Below are 19,538 nucleotides of genomic sequence, written 5' to 3'. Positions count from 1 at the left end.
GAAAATTGAACTTAACAATTCTTGTGCTACAATCAATGGAAGCAAAACAATCATGCAACCAATCCATTGCCAAAATGACATCAAAATAAACCATATAAAGTTCTACTAATTCAATATGAGTAACTCTATTGGGAAACATTATAGGAAAATTTTTATATACCTTCTTTGCAACAACCGACTTACCCGCCAGGGTAGTCACCACAAAAGGTTCATTCAAAATATCGGGCAAAATGTCAAACTTAGTAGCTATCAAGGGAGTAACAAAAGATAATGTAGCACCCGGGTCAAGAAAAGCATAAATATCAATAGAGAAGACTTGTTACATACCGGTCACTACGTCGGGAGAACTCTCTTGTTCACCACTAGAGCGAAGTGCATAAAAGCAATTCTTCTTTGAAGGATCCACAATAGAACCACTAGCTTGAGCTTGCTCACTACCTTTGTTTTTGACCCTTCAAGTTTGGGCAATCCTTTACCTTGTGACTACACTTACCACAACTAAAACAATTGTCCGTCCCAATGAGGCAATCACCATAATGTTTCTTGCCACACTCTCCACAAGTTGGCTTCTTGTCTGGTGAACTAGTTACTCTTCCTTTTTTGAGACTTAGGGTTAGACACCCTATCATCTCTAGCCTTGGGAAATTTGGAAGGAAATTTATTAGAAAACCTCTTTTTGAACCTAATTTTGTCTTGGATGTCAAGCCTACCCTTTGAAAAACCATCATCAAATGATTTTGCCATATTCGCATCTCTACTCTTCCTCTTAACCCTAGCCTCCTCCACTTGTTGAGCATGAACCATAAGACGAGAAATGTTCATATTATCATGTAACATCTGAACGACATTCTTCTTTCAAGTCATCAGATACTCTCCATCACAAAGCGTCTTATCTTATCCCTCGGGTTGGAAACTAAAAAAGGAGCATATTTCGACGACTTAGTAAATTTCAAAGAGTAGTCGAGCGCACTCATACCTCCTTAACGAAGGTTTATAAATTCTTCCACCTTAGCTTCTCTATTTTCTCTTGGAAAGAACCTATCAAGAAAAACCTTCTTGAAAATCTCCTATGTCACCGGACCACCCCTCAAAGGCCTATTGTCTCTCTATTGGATGTACCAACTTTGGGCCACGTCCTTGAGTTGGTAGGTGGCTAACTCGGATTTTTCACTAGTAGTCAACCCCATAGCATAGAGGATTTTGTAGACTTCATCAATGAACTCTTGGGGGTCTTCCTCCACTTTGGACCCTTAGAAAGTAGGGGGATTCATCCTTGTGAAATCCCTCAAGCGGGAGGCCATGGTGCTAACATGTTGGTTTCCTCGGGGTACCACCTTCCGGTTAGCTTGGACCGTTATGGCTTGAGCTTGAGTAGTAATGGCTTGGGCCATTTGGAGAAAGGTTGACCTTATGTCACCATCAGACAAGGTCGGAGGATTGGACGGAGCTTGATCATCATTAGCAACTTCTTCTAGAGAGGATATTGATTACCACGGGGAGGAACTCCCGCATTAGCAATCTCTTCATCAAGCATTCATGCGGATGCCATTCGAGTATTCTGCCCTATAACCACAATACAAGGTTTAGGTGAAAGCACACATAAAGTATATTCAAGAGGCACGACATTGGATTTCCAAGAAAATGAGAATTTCCTGAGCATCATATAGATTCTCACTCATAAGTGCGGCACGCTTCACATTTATGAATAAGAACCTACATAGACGTGGTTTAATGAGACATCAATCCTAAAGATATTCAACCTCATGCTCTGATACCAAGTTTGTCACATCCTGGGGAGCACCCCCTAGACGTAACCGGCGTCGTCGTCCTCGAAGAGGACTAAGACTAACCTCTTAGAATTTGTCATTACATTTCATAGGTTAAATTAGCGGAAAATTTCAAAAATACTTCTACTTTGAGGTTTTCTTAAAGCTCTCACTTACACATAGTATATAATTAGCGAGTATACATAGACTCCTCGTATAGGAAGCAATACATAGGCGTCTACTTTTATTTCACATACGAAATATAGGAATATAGATTTATAAGAAGTCTATAATAAGTCTCATATTAAACCATCTAAGTCGAATACAACATCTTGGGTTCAACCCATACTTCATTACACTTAGGGCCTCATATAGGCATATACAAATTCAACAAAGGAAAGAGAATGAACTAAATTGTCTTTAAGACTAAACAATATTCAATAGCAAGATAGTGGCATCGTCCTCGGAAAGTGAGAACCTACCGAACTTGGAGATTAGGATTCCAAGCCTTCTTCAATGGCCTCCTAAAAGATCAACGTCCGGAACCTATATTTTGTAGTACACATACATGATGGGTTAGTGCACACTTGTACTAAGTATGACTATATGCACTTAAACATTTGAAATCATGCTAAAGAGGACATTTGTTCAAAACCATGCGAAAGTACTTTGAAAAGCCTTATGAACAATCATGAACCCATATAGACCAACAATTACAAAAATCCATAAGTCAAACCCATGCACAACACAAGACAACCTCAATAAGTAATAGTCAAGTCAACATGTATAGAATTCATAACTTCATCACATAAGCAATACCCTAACTCATAACCCACCTTTAGCCTACAAGTGCAATGACCAATCAAAGACCCATAACCTTACTCAATTAAGTAAACCAAGCATAGGGTCACAAGTAATGTCTAACTCTACATAACATAGCATCAACAGTAGTTATCATCAATATTTAGCAATATAGACCAATAGCATGTTCATAGCGGAAACTAACATCATATAGAATCAATAACATGTGAAGTCAACATATACATAATATTCACATTATAAGATCATAAGAACATAAGAACCAACTCCTAAGGCATCCCTCAAGGCAAACTAGTGCAAGGCATAGGTATATCTAAGCTAAGTCAAACCTCTCAAGTCACCCTAGTTAATGTTTACTCCATTACTTCATTTTACTTTCGGGAACACTTGTCTTAATCGACATAGACCACAAGAGTTATGTGTGGAATTCGGTGTTGTAAAACCTTACACCGATGGAAGGTGGTCTACCGGCCAGAGTAGTACCAAACATGAAAATAGCATCTAGGTGGATCCACTAGCTAGTATTCCTATGGTGGAAACATAGTTTATGGAGCTTGGGGGTTGTTATGGAAATATCAGTCTATGCCCGTTTTGGACAATGAGGCTATCCACCCTGTGGGGACTATGGTTAATCCTACTTTCCCTCCTTGGGAAGGCATCACCCCTTATCTACAAGTTCACTCGGCGCTAAGCTAGAGTCCCTTTTGAAATGTCTTTAAGACTTTATTAATCATCATAGCTTAGTTTAGGTCATATGATAATAGCTCCTTGTATAGTCATAGTCATTAGCTCAATAGAAATTGCATGAGAACATCCTTTCATGGCTACCCTCATATGTGAGATTAGCATTTTGTCATCATCATGTGATAATAAGGCAGATAGGTACTTCATAACAAACCTTATACCATTTCTCAGCATAATTTCACAATCACATAGTCTAGACATTTCAATTCAACATCATACCAACACCTACTTAGGCCATTCACAAGACATACTTCAATTGAACTACATCATCAATCACAAGCCATCATAATTGAAGTAAAGGATAGGATCATGAAGACTTACCAAATCTCCTTCAAAAGCCATCATCATGGTCTTACCATCAACCAACCAATTTCATCCAATAATAGGTATAGTAACATCATTCAATAGTAAATAATACAATAACTAGATCAATTGGATCATCACTATCCCCATTAACTTATGTTCATAACCTAGGCTTAGGGGAAATAGGTTCATCATAAAATCTTCAAGAAATAGATACAATCCCAACAATTATTACCCTAGGCAGTCCATAGATGAATTAGAATAGATAAAATAAGTTTACAATCAATAGATTCATCAATTCCCATCAATTTATAAGTAAGATCCAAGATTTGGAGAATTTGGGAAAAGGGACATGATATACATGAAATTGCATCAATTAACCAACAATCTACACTTAATTAGTCATAGGCAATCACAATTTATCATCAATTTGAAGTTTAGAAGAAAACCCATTAGAATAGAAAAACTCTTGGAATTGGGTGATTTAGAAATCAACTTTAAAAGGACCTCTTGGGGAAAGGAATCCCAAGAGTGAAGAACCCATACCTTAATGAAGATTAATCCACGAAATTGAAGTGAAATCCTAGAGAAATTGGTCTTCTTCTTCAAGCTTTCTTACTTCTTCAATGGAGGAATTTGAGAGACAGAAAGTAGAGAGAGATGAAAGCTTTTGGATTTGTTTTGGGGATTGGGTTTAGGTGAGTGAAAAATGACTTAAAACTGACCCTTAGGCTATATATAATCATCCCCTAAATTACCCAAAGCACCCTCGCTTAATTGGGTCATTTTGTGAAGTCAAAATGCTTAAAATACGATTTCAATGAATCTGGAAAGTGGCTCTGCGTCACGAGGCTGATTTTTGATTTTATTTTTGAAATTTCGGTCGAGGCAGTGAGCCTCGTGGAGTGCACACGTCGCGAGGAAAAATTTCCAAACTGCATGGCAGCTTCGCGTCGCGCAGTGGGTGCCAAATCTAGGCTGCCGCAAAACTATTTTGGCAGCCTGCCTACCCATGTTGGGGTCCTCCTCAAGGACCCTTCCGGTGGTCCTTGGGGAGTCATTGAACGTTTAGACCCTCTATACTATATTTTACCTATCTAAAGTCTTTTACAAGTTTTAGACTTCATTGACCCTCTCAAACCTTCACCAAACATAACAAAGTCAACTAGTTTAATTTAGGTAGTTTCTGGATGTCATGGACGTTCGTTGGCGTCTTGTCTCTAAAACTTCTTGGATGACTTATAAACATTATTTTAGGTTTTAAAATAGTACTAAACCTCTAGACATTTGTGTTAGGCTCTAGATTAGGCCTTAACTTTTTCAGAGTGTAACAATATATTATTCTTCTAGCAAAGTTCAAGGTATATGTTAATCTTTTTCATACATATATTATTTTTTGACTTCTTTGATTATAATTATTTGAGTTTTTTATTCTTGTTTTGTTTTTTCTTTCATTCCTTAGTGTAATGAAAAAAATTAAAACTATTTTTTGTGGCTATATTATAATTTAAAGCTATTATTTTTGTCTATATTGTAATTTCTGTATTTAAAGAAAAAAATTTGGTCATCTATAATATGTTTTACAAGAATATTAGTAAAACATAAATAAATTTGACACCAAAATAATAAATATAAATTAGTAATTGAAACATATAGAACGCATATATATATATATATATAAGATAATTCTTTGTACTTTATTTTGAATACTTTTACATATGTTGTTATTAGTATGGTATAATTGAAATGTTTTTTGAAAAGTCAAAGTCAAGTTTCCTTGTTATACGAATATATGTAAATCGAAGTTGATCAAACTATGATGACCCATTTACCAATTACCATATCGCAAATATCGAAAGCAAACTTTCAAATATCAAATCACATCAAATTGATTTTTTATGATAATGATCTAGTATTTTTGGAAACCGCAAATCAAAATTATCGAACAAACTTTTCAATACTGCATCATGTTCACCCCCTAGTTTAAAAATAATTATCAACTTTAATTTGAATTCTTAGAATACAATTATTCTAGTATAATTTTTTGAAGAATAGATAGTACTCCCTCTATTTTCATATACCTGAATCTGTGAGACAATATATATATTAAGTAAATATTTAAGGACATAATTTAAATTATAATTTTTATTATTGGCCTTTGTGAAATCAAAAATAATCTTGTAAGTAGTATAGTTTATTTCTCGAAAATATAAAAATGAAAAAAATGAAATGAAAAATGTGAAAAAAATATTCAATTATTTATCTTTTAAAATTTTAAACAATTCAATTATTTTGTACAATAAAAAAGGGATAATTTCATAGAGTTCCCTTCCGGTTTCCTCGATAACACTCACCTCCCCTGTAGTTTACGATATTTAGTTTACTTCCCTTATTTTAACTTCTTTGTACTATTGTTTTAACTTATTTATAATAAAAATATATCAATTATAACTTGACAAATATGTCATTCATTATGTTAATTTCTCCATATTAATGCATATTATTAAAAACACGACTTATTTACCAAACAAAAGTTCACATTTCTTCACATTGATTTATTTTTTACAAAAATTATTAAATAAGTTATTTTTAATGTAACATGGATTAATGTGAAGAAATTAATACAAAGAGGGATAAAGTTGTTTTAAATTATAATTAATTTATATTAATTTTATATATATTTAAAGAATGGTTACAAACAAATCAAAATAAAAGAGATAGACGTAATATCATAAATCACAAGAAAGATAAATAAGAGTAAAACTTCGAAGAAAATCCCAAATATTATCCCAAAAAAACTTCAAATTTTCACTTAATAAAAAATATGCGTAATAAATAAAGTCTAACTATTTTTTTTCGTCAAAATATTACAGCTTATAATTTTTGGGTTTTGCTATATCATCATGAATATTATCACAACTTGGAGGGCGATTTGGCCTCTTGAATAGCTCAATTTGTACAATTTTGACTATATATCTTAAATGAATGGATACGTTGCATGTTGCATTTTTAGTAGGTGACTAAAGTTTTACTTTAACAATAATCTAAAGTTAAAAAAAATATTAAATAAATTGATTGATACTAATTAGAGGCGAAGTTAGATAAAGGTTCCTAGATTTGAACGAATCCAAGATCCTATTTTCTATTAGAAAATTAAATTAATATATATTTATAGTAACTTGTGAACCTTCTATCAAAATTGATTAATAATTCAATGATAAAAAAAGGAATGGTGTAATTGTCTTTCACACTAGTATTGTAAATTCAAACTCCACTAAAAAGTAAATTTTTCTCAGTATGATGTCCTAATATTCAGCCCTCTAACTCCTAACCTCACGGTTTGCAATATCTTTTTCTTATGTCTAAAAAATTAAGAGTAATACTAAATGGCTAGATAAAAAAGGACTAAAATATCCTTATTTTAAGTTTTACATTTATTTTCTCAATACTTTTCCCTCCAAACAAAATTAACTTTTTTCTAATTCCCAAACTTCTTGAACTATTAAACATTAACTATTTGGTTGCCAAGAAAATTAAAATTGTTTTTTTTGTGTGTGTAGTTCATCCAACTTATTTTTAAAAATAAGTATTGTTTAGTTATTAAAAAAAATGTATGCTTTAATTAAAAAAATATTTTGTAATTTTATTTTTATACATTAATATTTTTTTCATTATATAGCAAATTATGTTCTACTTATACCCCTCCGCTAAACTCAATTTGAATCCTAAGGTGCCAGAGTATACCTTAGTATACCTTTGAAAAATTATATTTCGCTTAAAATAAACTTCTTTATTGAAAAAGATAATTAAATCTCTCATTAATAATAACTACAAATAACCATCTTATCTATTAAAGATTATACGTAATTATTTTATAATAAAAAAATTGTAAAATATAGGAATTACGCGTAGATTAAAAAATTAATTAAATTCTTCTTTAAATATAATCAACTAAATAGATAAGTCTATATAATGAATATTTTTTGAGAGAAAAATTATATTGAAATTTCGATATTTTAAAAAATAAGTGATGATAAACATTCAAAATTATGTCATGAATAACACATTATTTTTTTATATTATAATCATTCCGCACAAGAATTAACATATATAGAAAATGGTGAAATTATTTCACTAATTTTAACAATGAATAAATAATCCAGTTACGCTAATAGTATTAATTAAGTGGATATTTCAAACAAATGAATAAAAGAACACTCAATATCTACTTATCAATTATAATACTTTAAAATAGATGTATTTTATGTATATATTAATTTACAATATTTTTAACGTGTATAAATAAAGTATAACATAACTAGGATATATATGTTTCAAAAATTATTTTCATTTAATGTAGAATTTTAATCAAATATATAATTTAAATTTTTTAAATATGTAGTTTAATTTTTAAACATGTTCTTGTAAATATGTAGTTTAATTTTTAAAATATAATAACCAAACATAAACTTTAAATATGTAATTTTTTAGCATTAATGTGTAGTTATCTTGGGTTGTTGTTAAATAGGATCGATATTTATAAACCATATGATTTTTAGTTTTTCTTTAATGTGTTGTTGTTAATCAATTCTAAAGTATTTTGAGTTTTGATTGTTATTATTAAATTATTTTATATTGTATAAAAAAAGTATATAAAATGTAATTTAAATAATTATTTAAATAGATAATTTAAATTTATTTATATAATACATGCAATAAAATTACTTAATTTTAAAAATTATAAATCAGTTCAAAACAAATATTAATATGAAAGAAAAAAAATAATATTGTGACTACAACTATATATACTTAATATTTTAGTATATCATTTAATAGCAAACATATTTTAATAAAATAACAAACAATACTAATACAGAAAAATGTATACGTGATGAAACTTAAATCTAGTTCATGTTAAATTTGTGTTGTTATTATCATCGGAGAACTATAAAGATGTTTTTCTTTAAATTTTTTTTATCAAAGTTTATTTTGAAATCATAAAAAACTATATATATCCTTTTTATGTTATTAAAAAATTTCAATGAAGCACCATCAACGTTTTTATAAAAAAAAAAGTGTATATGTCTCTAGTACAGAAATGATAAATAAAATTTAATTTTAATGAGTCTTTTTTGCGTATGATATGATTCATATGTTATCGAAAATATGAAGATAATCACATAATAGAGGAAACATGATGGTAATTTTAGTTTTCTTCATATTTCGCTCACATAATTTTGAGTATAATTGGATAAAATATATTTTTATCATTAATATTTTTTCTAGAAAACCGGTGTGTAACAACAACTCCTTTGAATAAATAAGAGTAAGTCTTTAGCCAACTCGGCCAATTTCATATTTTTATTTTTTATATAAATTTTTAATATTTAAATTTCGATATAAATTATCTTTTCGCGATTAAAAATTATAAATTAAAATAGATAATTAATACCTTACTTCTCTTTTATACTTTTTAAAATTTTTCTTATCATTAAGAAATATGAAATGAAAAAAAAAACTAAAAAAATAAGTAAAAAGGAGGAAAATTGAATTCTGTTTTTTTTTTGGTGAATTTTTTTGGCTCATTTTCCATGTTTAACTATGAAATCATCAATAATTAATCTAACTAATCATTTTCAATGTCTTGAAAACATAATTGAATAATATATTTAATATTTAAGTTAAAGGGCAAAAATGTTTTAAAGTAAACTAGATTATAGTGTAAACATATCATTTTGTCATTCTGGCCAAATTATGATCAAATTTTTCAGGCCAAAAAGATTTCTCCAAAATTTAAAACCCCTAAACTCCTGATTATAACTCCGCCTACCAGTGATACTACAACAAAATGAAAATTATGAATGATAGTGATTGATACTACAATGCAATTCAAATATTTTCATTTTAACATACTATAGATCTGTATAAATTTATGATTGAAATTTTGAGTTAACATTACACGATATTTAGCAGCAATTAATTAATGATAATAGTGTAATTGCAACTAAAAATATATTTGGAAAAATGGTCAAATATACCCTTGTATTAATGAATGTAGTATTTATATGTCCTTCGTTATACTTTGGGGTCATATATACCCCTCCCTTATACTTTGATAAATTATATACCTCTAATTTTAATAGAAAGGCATATCAACTCAAAATCAAATAACTTTCCTTAAAAGGTATTTGCATCATTAGTGTTGGTTTACGAAAGTTGATGATTCAGTCTAGATGGTATTAACTATTCACTTCTTTCTTGTATTTCATAGTGATATTTCATGATGGTTGAGGCCTGATTCTATGGAAATTCTAGATAAAGAAGATAGACTTAAGAAAATGAGTTTCTTTGAAGGTGGGTCAATAGGAAATGAGTGGGTTTCAAATGAATTTTGATAATAAAATTTTGGGAATGGATTTTTTTGGACCTGTAAGCTAATATGTCTGTTAAAATTAAGGAAATATATGTATTAAAGTATAATGGGAGAAATATATATAACCCCAAAATACAAGGAAAGTATATATAAACTATTTACAATAGTATAGAAATATTTAACCCTTTTCAAAATATACTTGTAGAGACAATTAACACTCTTAAATATTCCTAAAATCTTAGATAATATTGAATCTAATTACATAATATTTGTTAGTATGAATATTTATTACTGTTAAAATTATGTTTATTATAATAAATAACCGTTTAAATATTCAAAAGTGTGTATAGTCAACAAAAATATTAAGATGGAGAAGTAGTTATTCTTTTCAAATTTTAAAGTTTAAGATAATGGTAATAACTTTTATACATGAAATTGATTAAGAACGGTATTCATTTCATTTTTTATTAATACTCCCTCTATCTCCATCTAAAATTATTTGTACTTTTATGTGTCTTTTAAAAAAATATTAATTATGAAGGATATTCATAATTCATTTCTATTTATGTCTTAGAATATAATCTATCTTTATTGAATATCGATTTTATTAAGATATTTATAATTTTGTAAGACTAATTATTATATTCTCCCTCCATTATTAATTGACATATTTTCTATTTTTAGAGTCAAACTATAAAACTTTGACTAGTATTTTAGAATATATATATATATATATACATATACATATATGTGAAAAAATTGCAATTTATAATACATTTTATATAGTTTTTGAATATCTAATTTTTTTGATTAAAAATTGAATTAATGTAATCAAATTTAACTTTAAAAATAAGTCAAATTGATTTTTCGAAAAGCGTAATATGACAAATAAAAGTGGAGGAGTGGAATATTAAGATTAAAATTCAAAAAAATAATTTTATCTCGAGCATTTACATCAGAAAAGCATAAAAGGGTGAAAATTAGATTTTGGGAATTGAACTATTTGCACACAAAAAAAGGACAAAAGTAAAGCATAAAATTTCCATTGCTTAAACTTTAAGGGAACTTTTCGAGGAGAAGATCCCCATAAAAGTGTTGGCTACTTAGCAAGTGCCCTTTTTAGCTTATTTTAAACACATGATATGCAAGAATAATGCAATTTTGCAGCAAAGAATAAGTTGAAATGAAGTAATGAATCTCAGAACGTTCTTATTTTTATTTATTTAAATTTAAAGAGAGTATAGTGGGCATGCAGAAAATTGGAAAATGTGGTCTTTCAAGAAGTTGCAATTGCCTTCATTTTTGTCAACTAATTTGGCTCTTTTGGTTTTCATTCCTTTGGTTCTTTTTTCAATTATTGCTTGTACATTAATAGGTCAACAAAGTAGTTCATCTTTTGTGCCATTTTCTTCTGTTTGGAAATGGAAGTCTATTGGAATCTTTAACTCTTATTCTTTAAGGTCTTTAAGTAGTTATGAAGAGCAACATGGGGCTTCTTCATCTTTTACTTCTCCTTTCAACAATAATTTATTTCATGAGAATTTGGTAGTTGAAGAAGAGTCAATACCTCATCAACCTCCCCAAGTAAATCCTACTTTTCCCTTGTTTTATATATTGTTGTATTTTTCTTTCTTATGCATGTGTATACTGAGGATATATGTCATATACAATATTGTTAGCCTTAGTATATTTAAAGTTTAATGATTGTGTTTACTTTATGGTTGTCCATGTTAGGTATAAAGGTAAATATTTTCTTGAAAAATAAGTGAATCTTTTACTTATTTTTGGTTAAACACTATAAGATGGGAAAAAGGTGGAGGAGTGGGAGTTTTGGAGGGGAAGGGATGTGAAGAGGGGACAATAAGTTTGCAAGACCATTTATGGAACTCGTTTTTCTTAGTAATTTTCTTCATTTTTAAGGAACTTGTTTTCTTTGAAAAAATATTTTGATTTATTTTCTTTTTTAAGTAACGTGATTGTGTAACCTTCAGCGTATCAAATTCATCTATTTTTTTCTTATTGTGCTTTGTTAACTTGTAAATAGAAGGAAGGAGGAGAAGACATTGAGAGGGATGAATCAAATGAAGGAGAAGAAGAGATTGAGAAGGATATATCTAATGAAGGAGGAGAACATGGTGATAATGAAACTAAAGAGGTACTTAAAATGTATAGAAGGTTAGAAAGGCTTGAAGCAATTTTGGCAAAATCCAGATCATCAATAAGAGAAGCTGCTAGAAATGGGAGTATGATATCTAACCATCATGACCCTGATTATGTTCCTCAAGGCCCCATGTACCATAATGCAAATTCCTTCCACTGGTACTACTAATTCTACCTCTCACAATTTCTTTTTTGTTTCTCATTCGATGTGCAGTATTTGTATTAGAGTCAAACTAAATTCACATTTTGTGCCGGAAAGTTCAATACTCTAACAAATGCCACTTCGTCAAATCCGAGACATATGATTAAAGATATTGGAGTACTTACCAGTCCAGTACAAGCCTTATTGGTTCGACCTCACATAATTTGAGTCATATAAACTACCATTTTATCATGTTATCGGTTAATGTTTATCATAGAGATTTACGAATACTTTATATATGAAATGGTTGTGTATAAACCGTTAGCGCATAGAATTTAAACTAAATCTACAGTAATGTTGTGTTCATAATTTGTATCTTTCGCGAAAATGTTGGTAGGAGCTATCTTGAAATGGAGAAGAACTTCAAGGTATATGTGTATGAAGAAGGAGAACCTCCAATATTCCATAATGGTCCGTGTAGGAGTATATATTCAACAGAGGGAAGATTTATACATGAAATGGAAAGGGGGAGCCTTTATCGAACAAAAAATCCAGATGAGGCCTTGGTGTATTTTCTACCATTCAGTGTAGTTGTAATGGTTCAATACCTTTTTGTCCCTGGTGCCCATGATATGCATGCCCTTGGTAGGACTGTTGCTGATTATGTCAAAGTCATTTCTGAAAGACATTCTTTTTGGAACAGAAGTCTTGGTGCTGATCACTTCATGCTCTCTTGTCATGATTGGGTAAGCAAATTCTCTAGAGTCAACTAAGTTTCAGACTCTCTGACATACTCTTTCTGTTTCAATTTATTTGTCTGTTTTGACTTGACACGGAGTTTAAGAAAGTAAGAAATGTATCAAAATGTCGTTTAATTTTGTCATCTTAAACATGTCATGTGTAAAGTTGAACTTAAAGAATTGTCGAGAAAGAAACATTATGTATGAAACATACTAAAAAGGAAAGTCGGATGAACATATGAATCGTCATCAAATTTGCCTATTTTGATGAAAACCTTTTGTATTGATGATCTACAGGGGCCACATTTGACTTCATATGTTCCACATCTATTCAACACCTCCATAAGAGTTCTATGCAATGCCAATACTTCAGAAGGTTTTAATCCTCTAAAAGATGTATCCTTACCGGAAATCAATCTCAAGACGGGTGATATCAAAGGACTCATTGGAGGTCCCTCACCATCAAGAAGATCAATCCTAGCATTCTTTGCTGGTGGTTTACATGGTAACATAAGACACCATCTACTAGAACAATGGAAAGGAAAAGATGAAGATATGTTGGTTTATGAAAAACTTCCAAATGACAAATCTTATGAAACCATGTTGAAGAACAGCAGGTTCTGTTTATGTCCAAGTGGATATGAAGTTGCAAGTCCAAGAGTTGTCGAAGCGATATATGCAGAATGTATACCTGTCTTGATATCAGACAACTATGTGCCACCATTTAGTGATGTCTTAAATTGGAATGCGTTCTCTGTGACTATTGGTGTGAAGGACATACCAAATATTAAGAAGATTCTAATGAGCATTTCTCAGAGTCAGTATTTGAGAATGCATAGGAGAGTGAAGCAAGTACAAAGACATTTTGTGATCAATGATGGATCTCCTAAAAGATTTGATCTTTTAAATATGATTGTCCACTCCATCTGGCTAAGAAGATTGAATATAAGAGTTCAAGAATAGGAGTTAACATAGTACTTAATTTTCAACAAGTTAAAGAAGAGCAACTTTCAACAGTTGAATGGAAAATCCAATTCAACTAAATTAGCATATACAAATGGAACTAACATATGATGATTTTTTTCTGTCAAAGGTTTTCTGATTTTTGCTGTTGAATCTTTCCAGTTTTGAAATAAATGTTACTTGTAACTTGTAATTAAGTCATTTTTTCCTTCTTTTTTTTTTATTACCTTAGTAATAAGCTCTGATTCATCCACCTTTCTAGATGTAGTCTATTTGCTTTTGACAGGGCAATTTCTGACACTACTTATCAACAGAAGTTGTGATATTTTTATCATTTATTCTCTGTACTGAGAATTTATTGAACAATTGACCATGATGGAGGCACTTTAATCCATATTTAATTCAAAAAATTGATTTAACATGACTGAAAACCTCATTAAATTTGGTTTTAACTCATTAGACATTAGTCATACATCACGAGAAAGGATTAATTTCAAGATGATCATTAGACCCTGATCCAAAGTCTTAAAACTATACTTTGCAACTAAAGCAGTGGTTTAAAAGGCCGGAGCCTAAGGTGTTGTGACGAAAAGATGAAACCGAAAATCTAACAATAAAGAACACCAAATTTAACGTGGAAAAACCTTTCAAACCGAAGGTGATCACCACGGGATCGACAAGATCCAAATTGCTTCACTAGACCAATAAGAGGGTTACAAATATTCTTCTAATGGCTACACAACAAGTGCCAAAAGAGAACAAACAATAGCTACACTAACAAAAGATAAATAGAAAGAAACACCACCCAAACCTAGCTTTTGTTCGGGACCTAAAACAGGATCTTTCTGACCTCCGAATCTGATCTCCACCATTCAAATCAACCACCAAGATGTCAGGAACACTCAGTCCAAATTTCAGCCCGATCCAACGGTTAGTTAATCGGGAAATACGATCTGAACATTGCTGGTCGGAGAAAAAGACTGCAGCAAAAGAACCCTTTTCTTTCTCTCTTTTTCTCTTGTTGAAAGGTCTCACAAAAACCTCTCTTATGTTCTAATATCTTTCAAAGACAATACCAATGAGCAATTAACTATTCTCTCAAAATCATTCTCTATTTATAGAGTTGTGCTTTTCCTTACAAAGTCAAAACCAACTACAAATAGGATTACAATTTCAATCATTTTCCTAATTGAATTGGAAACCAAATAAAGAGAATAATTCTAATCCTTTTCCAAATAGGATTAGGCCATGGGACTTTGGCTGGAACATGGGCACTAGCCCAACAAACTCCCCCTCCAGCCAAGGGGCCAAATGGACTTCAAGTGGAGGAACTTTTGACAGGTTTCCTGCCTGCCACACTTCTACAAAACTCATGATTGTCTACGATGAGTTCTTTCCACTTATCTATATGAGTATCCAACATGACTTCATCATAACCTTCAGGTTCTCCCATATTAGTCAATAAAATATACTCATCATGAGAATAATGTGTTGAGCTTCACTTCTCTCTAGTAGATCTTCTACAAGAGGTTTTTGGAGCATCCGAAGCGGTCATCCCAACATGAGTTGGTTGATTATCAACCAAAACATCATCAGTAGGAACAATTATATGTTCTACACTCTCATCATTATCTTGATCATTACCTTGGTCCCCTCATGTGCAAAAGATGTATCAATTATAGGAATTGGATCAACATCAACTAAGCTCTCATCAGTATGAGAATCTAGTTTCTCAGTATTGTCAATATCTTCAATAGTTTGATCTTCAAATAACACAACATCACGACTTCTAATGAGTTTCTTATCAATTGGATCATAAAAGCGATATCCAAACTCATCTTGACCATAACCATTGAAGATACATTGCTTAGTTTTAACATCCAATATCGACCTCTTATCTTTTGGAACATGCACACAAGCTTTACACCCGAACACTTTCAAGTGATCATAAGAAACATCCTTATCAAACCAAACTCTGTTTGTAACATCACCATCCAAAGCAAAAACAGGAGACAAATTGATAACATAAGCAACAGTGTTAAGTGCTTCAGCCCAAAAAGAATTTGGAAGTTTAGCCTCTGAAAGCACACATCTAACTCTCTCAACTAAAGTTCTGTTCATCCTCTCTGCCAAATCATTTAATTGAGGAGTCTTTGGAGGAGTCTTCTGATGACGTATTCCTTGCGATTTGCAGTAGTTATCAAAGGGACCAATATACTCACCACCATTATCAGTGCGAATACATTTTAATTTCTTTTTCATTTGTCTCTCAGATAAGGCTTGAAACTATTTAAACACATCAAGCACTTGATCATTGGATTTTAAAGGATATACCCAAATCTTGCGAGAATGATCATCAACGAAAGTAGCAAAGTAAAGTGCACCACCTTTTGACTTCGCTTTGAAAGGACCACACAAATCTGAGTGTACTAGCTCCAATAGCTCAGACTTTCTTGAAGGAGGATGACTGTGAAAAGAAACTCTTTTCTGTTTCCCTGCTAAGCAATGAACACATCTTTTCACTTTTGCTTGTTTCATACCAACAAGCAAATTCTTCTTAGCCAAATAGGTGATCCCCCTCTCGCTCATATGACTAAGCCTCTTGTGCCACAATTCTGATAAAGTCTCGCTTTCCATCAAATTTATAGAGTCACCAAGAATCGATCCTTGTGTCACGTATAAATTTGAATGTTTTCTTCCTCGAGCTAAAATCAGTGAGCTTCCATTGGCCATTGCACAAGTTATTATGATAGCCATCATCATCTAGTTGTCCTACAGAGATCAAATTTATTGGAATGTCTGGAGCATGCTTGACATTCTGAAGGACCAACGTTGAACCAGTATTGGTTTTCAAACAAACAGTGCCAACACCAAACACCTTAACCTCACCAGCATTACCCATCTTTAACACCTCAGAGTTAACAAAAGTATAAGATGAAAAGATGTCTTTTCTTGGTGTGACATGTGATGTAGCTCTAGAATCTACTATCCAACTTGTATCTTGAGATACAAAATTGATGACGTCTTTATCACAAGCGAAGAGAAGGTCATCTTGGACAACAGCAACAACATTATTTTCATTGTTTTCTTCCTTCTTCCCTTCTTTAAGATCTTGCTTCAATTGTTTACAAAATCTTTTAATATGTCCTTTCTTTCCACAATGATAACATATAATATTTGGATTCTTGAATTTTGACTTGCTTCTGCTTTTACCTCTACTCCTCGGATCTCTTGTCTTATGTCTCCCCCGATCTTCTGTATATAGAACATCTGAATGTGAAGATATGTCTTGAGATTTTCTTCTAACCTCTTCATTCAACACACCACTCTTTGCATATTCCATATTCACCTTTCGACCAGTGGCAGAATTTATTAAAGAAATACGAAGAGTTTTCCAAGAATCCAGTAGAGTATTAAGAAGCCAAAGTCCTTGTATTTCATCATCAAAATTAACACCCATTCCTGATAGCTGATCAAGAATACCCTGAAAATCATTTATATGATCAAGAATAGGACTTCCCTCCTTGTATTTAAAGGCCATCAATTGCTTTAACAAGAACAACTTGTTATTGCCAGTTTTTGAAGCGTAAAACGTCTCTAACTTTTTCCACAATGTTCTAGCATGTGTCTCATTCACAATATGGTTGCGAACATTATCTTCAACCCATTGTCTTATATATCCACATACTTGTTGGTGCTCAAATTCCCAATTTTCATCGGTCACATTCTCGGGTTTATGAGCAGAGAAAACCGGAAGATGCATCTTCTTCACGAACAATAGATCTTTCATCTTGCTTTTCCATATGTTGTAGTTTCTTCCGTTTAGACATACCATCTTGATCATATTCCCTCCATATAGATGACCTTAGCTCTGATACCAGTTGTTGTGATGAAAAGATGAAACTGAAAATCTAACAATAAAGAACACCAGGTTTAACGTGGAAAAACCCTTCAAACCGAAGGTAACCACCACGGGATCGACAAGATCCAAATTACTTCACTAGACCAATAAGAGGGTTACAAATATTCTTCTAATGGCTACACAACAAGTGCCAAAAGAGAACAAACAATAGCTACACCAACAAAAGATAAATAGAAAGAAACACCACCCAAACCCAACTTCTGTTCGGGACCTAAAACAGGATCTTGCTGACCTCCGAATCTGATCTCTACCGTTCAAATCAACTACCAAGATGTCAGGAACACTCAGTCCAAATTTCAGCCCGATCCAACGATTAGTTAATTGGTAAACACGATCTGAACGTTGCTGGTCGGAGAAAAAGACTGCAGCAAAAGAACCCTTTTCTTTCTCTCTTTTTCTCTAGTTGAAAGCTCTCTCAAAAACCTCTCTTATGTTTTAATGTCTTTCAAAGACAATACCAATGAGCAATTAATTATTCTCTCAAAATCATCCTCTATTTATAGAGTTGTGCTTTTCCTTACAAAGTCAAAACCAACTACAAATAGGATTACAATTCCATTCCTTTTCCTAATAGAATTGGAAACCAAATAAAGAGAATAATTCCAATCCTTTTTCAAGTAGGATTAGGCCATGGGCCTTTGGCTGGAACATGGGCAATAGCCCAACATAAGGTGGGGCATTCTACATAGTATAGGACTGCCTCGATACATGAGGCGTAAGCCCGTGGATATTTACAATAGTAGCATACCTAGTGTACTGTCATAAGTGTGTTCTAAAATCAGAATGTACACAAATTTTATCCCTATATATTAAAGATAGAGATAAATTATTTTCGAGAGATCCTCGACACAAATAATGCATAACAAGACAGTATGATATCGAGAATATTAGAGAAAGGATAGCATATCATATAGAGAAGAATAGTGTGATAAAAGAAGCATACGAAACAAAAGTAGAAGCCCTAGTTGAAGAACAAGAAATTATGAGAACAATGCCTGTAGGAGAGTAGGACTAGAGATGACAATTTCATCCCATATTAATAAAATGAGTTCATTTTGATTATATTTAATGGCTTAGATCACTCATATTTTTCTACTTTAATTGATTAAATATAGGCTTCAATCTATTTTAAGAGTCTCTACAAATATGGTCAAAATAGGTTAAATATGGATATCCATATTTGACCCATAATAAATCACTAATTTTCACTTTCACTCAAAATTCTTGATTATGCTAAAAAATAAAAATTTAACATTATTTTTAGAAATTTTTTTTTTTGTTTTTGAAAAAAAAATTAAAGGTAGGTTGGTAGAAGGTGGTGGGAGATGTTAATTTTTTTTTTTGGCAAAATCAGTTTCTTTTTTGTTTTTGAAAAAAAATTAAGGGTAGGTCGGTGGAAGGTGGGGTGGAGTCGCGGGGGGTTGGCGGAGGGAGGGGGTCAATCTTTTTCTTTTTTTTGAAAAAAAAAAATTGTAGGGGTAAATTGGTGGAAGGTGGGGGATGGGGTGTTGAGGTAGGGGGTAAATTCTTTTCTTATTTTTTTTGCAAAAATAATTTTTTTAATTTTTGAAAAATAAAAAAATTAGGGGTAGGTTGGTGGAAGGTG

General features: G+C 31.6%; 1 protein-coding gene across 1 annotated transcript; it reads left to right on the top strand.

Annotated features, from left to right (window-relative positions):
• Positions 1-11,170: 11,170 nt before the first annotated feature.
• On the top strand, positions 11,171-14,221 carry LOC107019163 (probable glycosyltransferase At5g03795). The gene is made up of 4 exons (XM_015219737.2): positions 11,171-11,589; positions 12,050-12,324; positions 12,705-13,053; positions 13,345-14,221. The coding sequence occupies exons 1-4, from the start codon at positions 11,272-11,274 to the stop codon at positions 14,008-14,010; spliced, it is 1,608 nt and encodes a 535-aa protein (XP_015075223.1). The 5' UTR covers positions 11,171-11,271; the 3' UTR covers positions 14,011-14,221.
• Positions 14,222-19,538: the final 5,317 nt, after the last annotated feature.

This window comes from Solanum pennellii, chromosome 5, assembly GCF_001406875.1.
Source record: "Solanum pennellii chromosome 5, SPENNV200".
NCBI classification, from domain to species: domain Eukaryota; kingdom Viridiplantae; phylum Streptophyta; class Magnoliopsida; order Solanales; family Solanaceae; genus Solanum; species Solanum pennellii.
The sequence above is the reverse complement of the archived record's forward strand: the minus strand, read 5'-3'. Positions and strand labels throughout refer to the sequence as shown.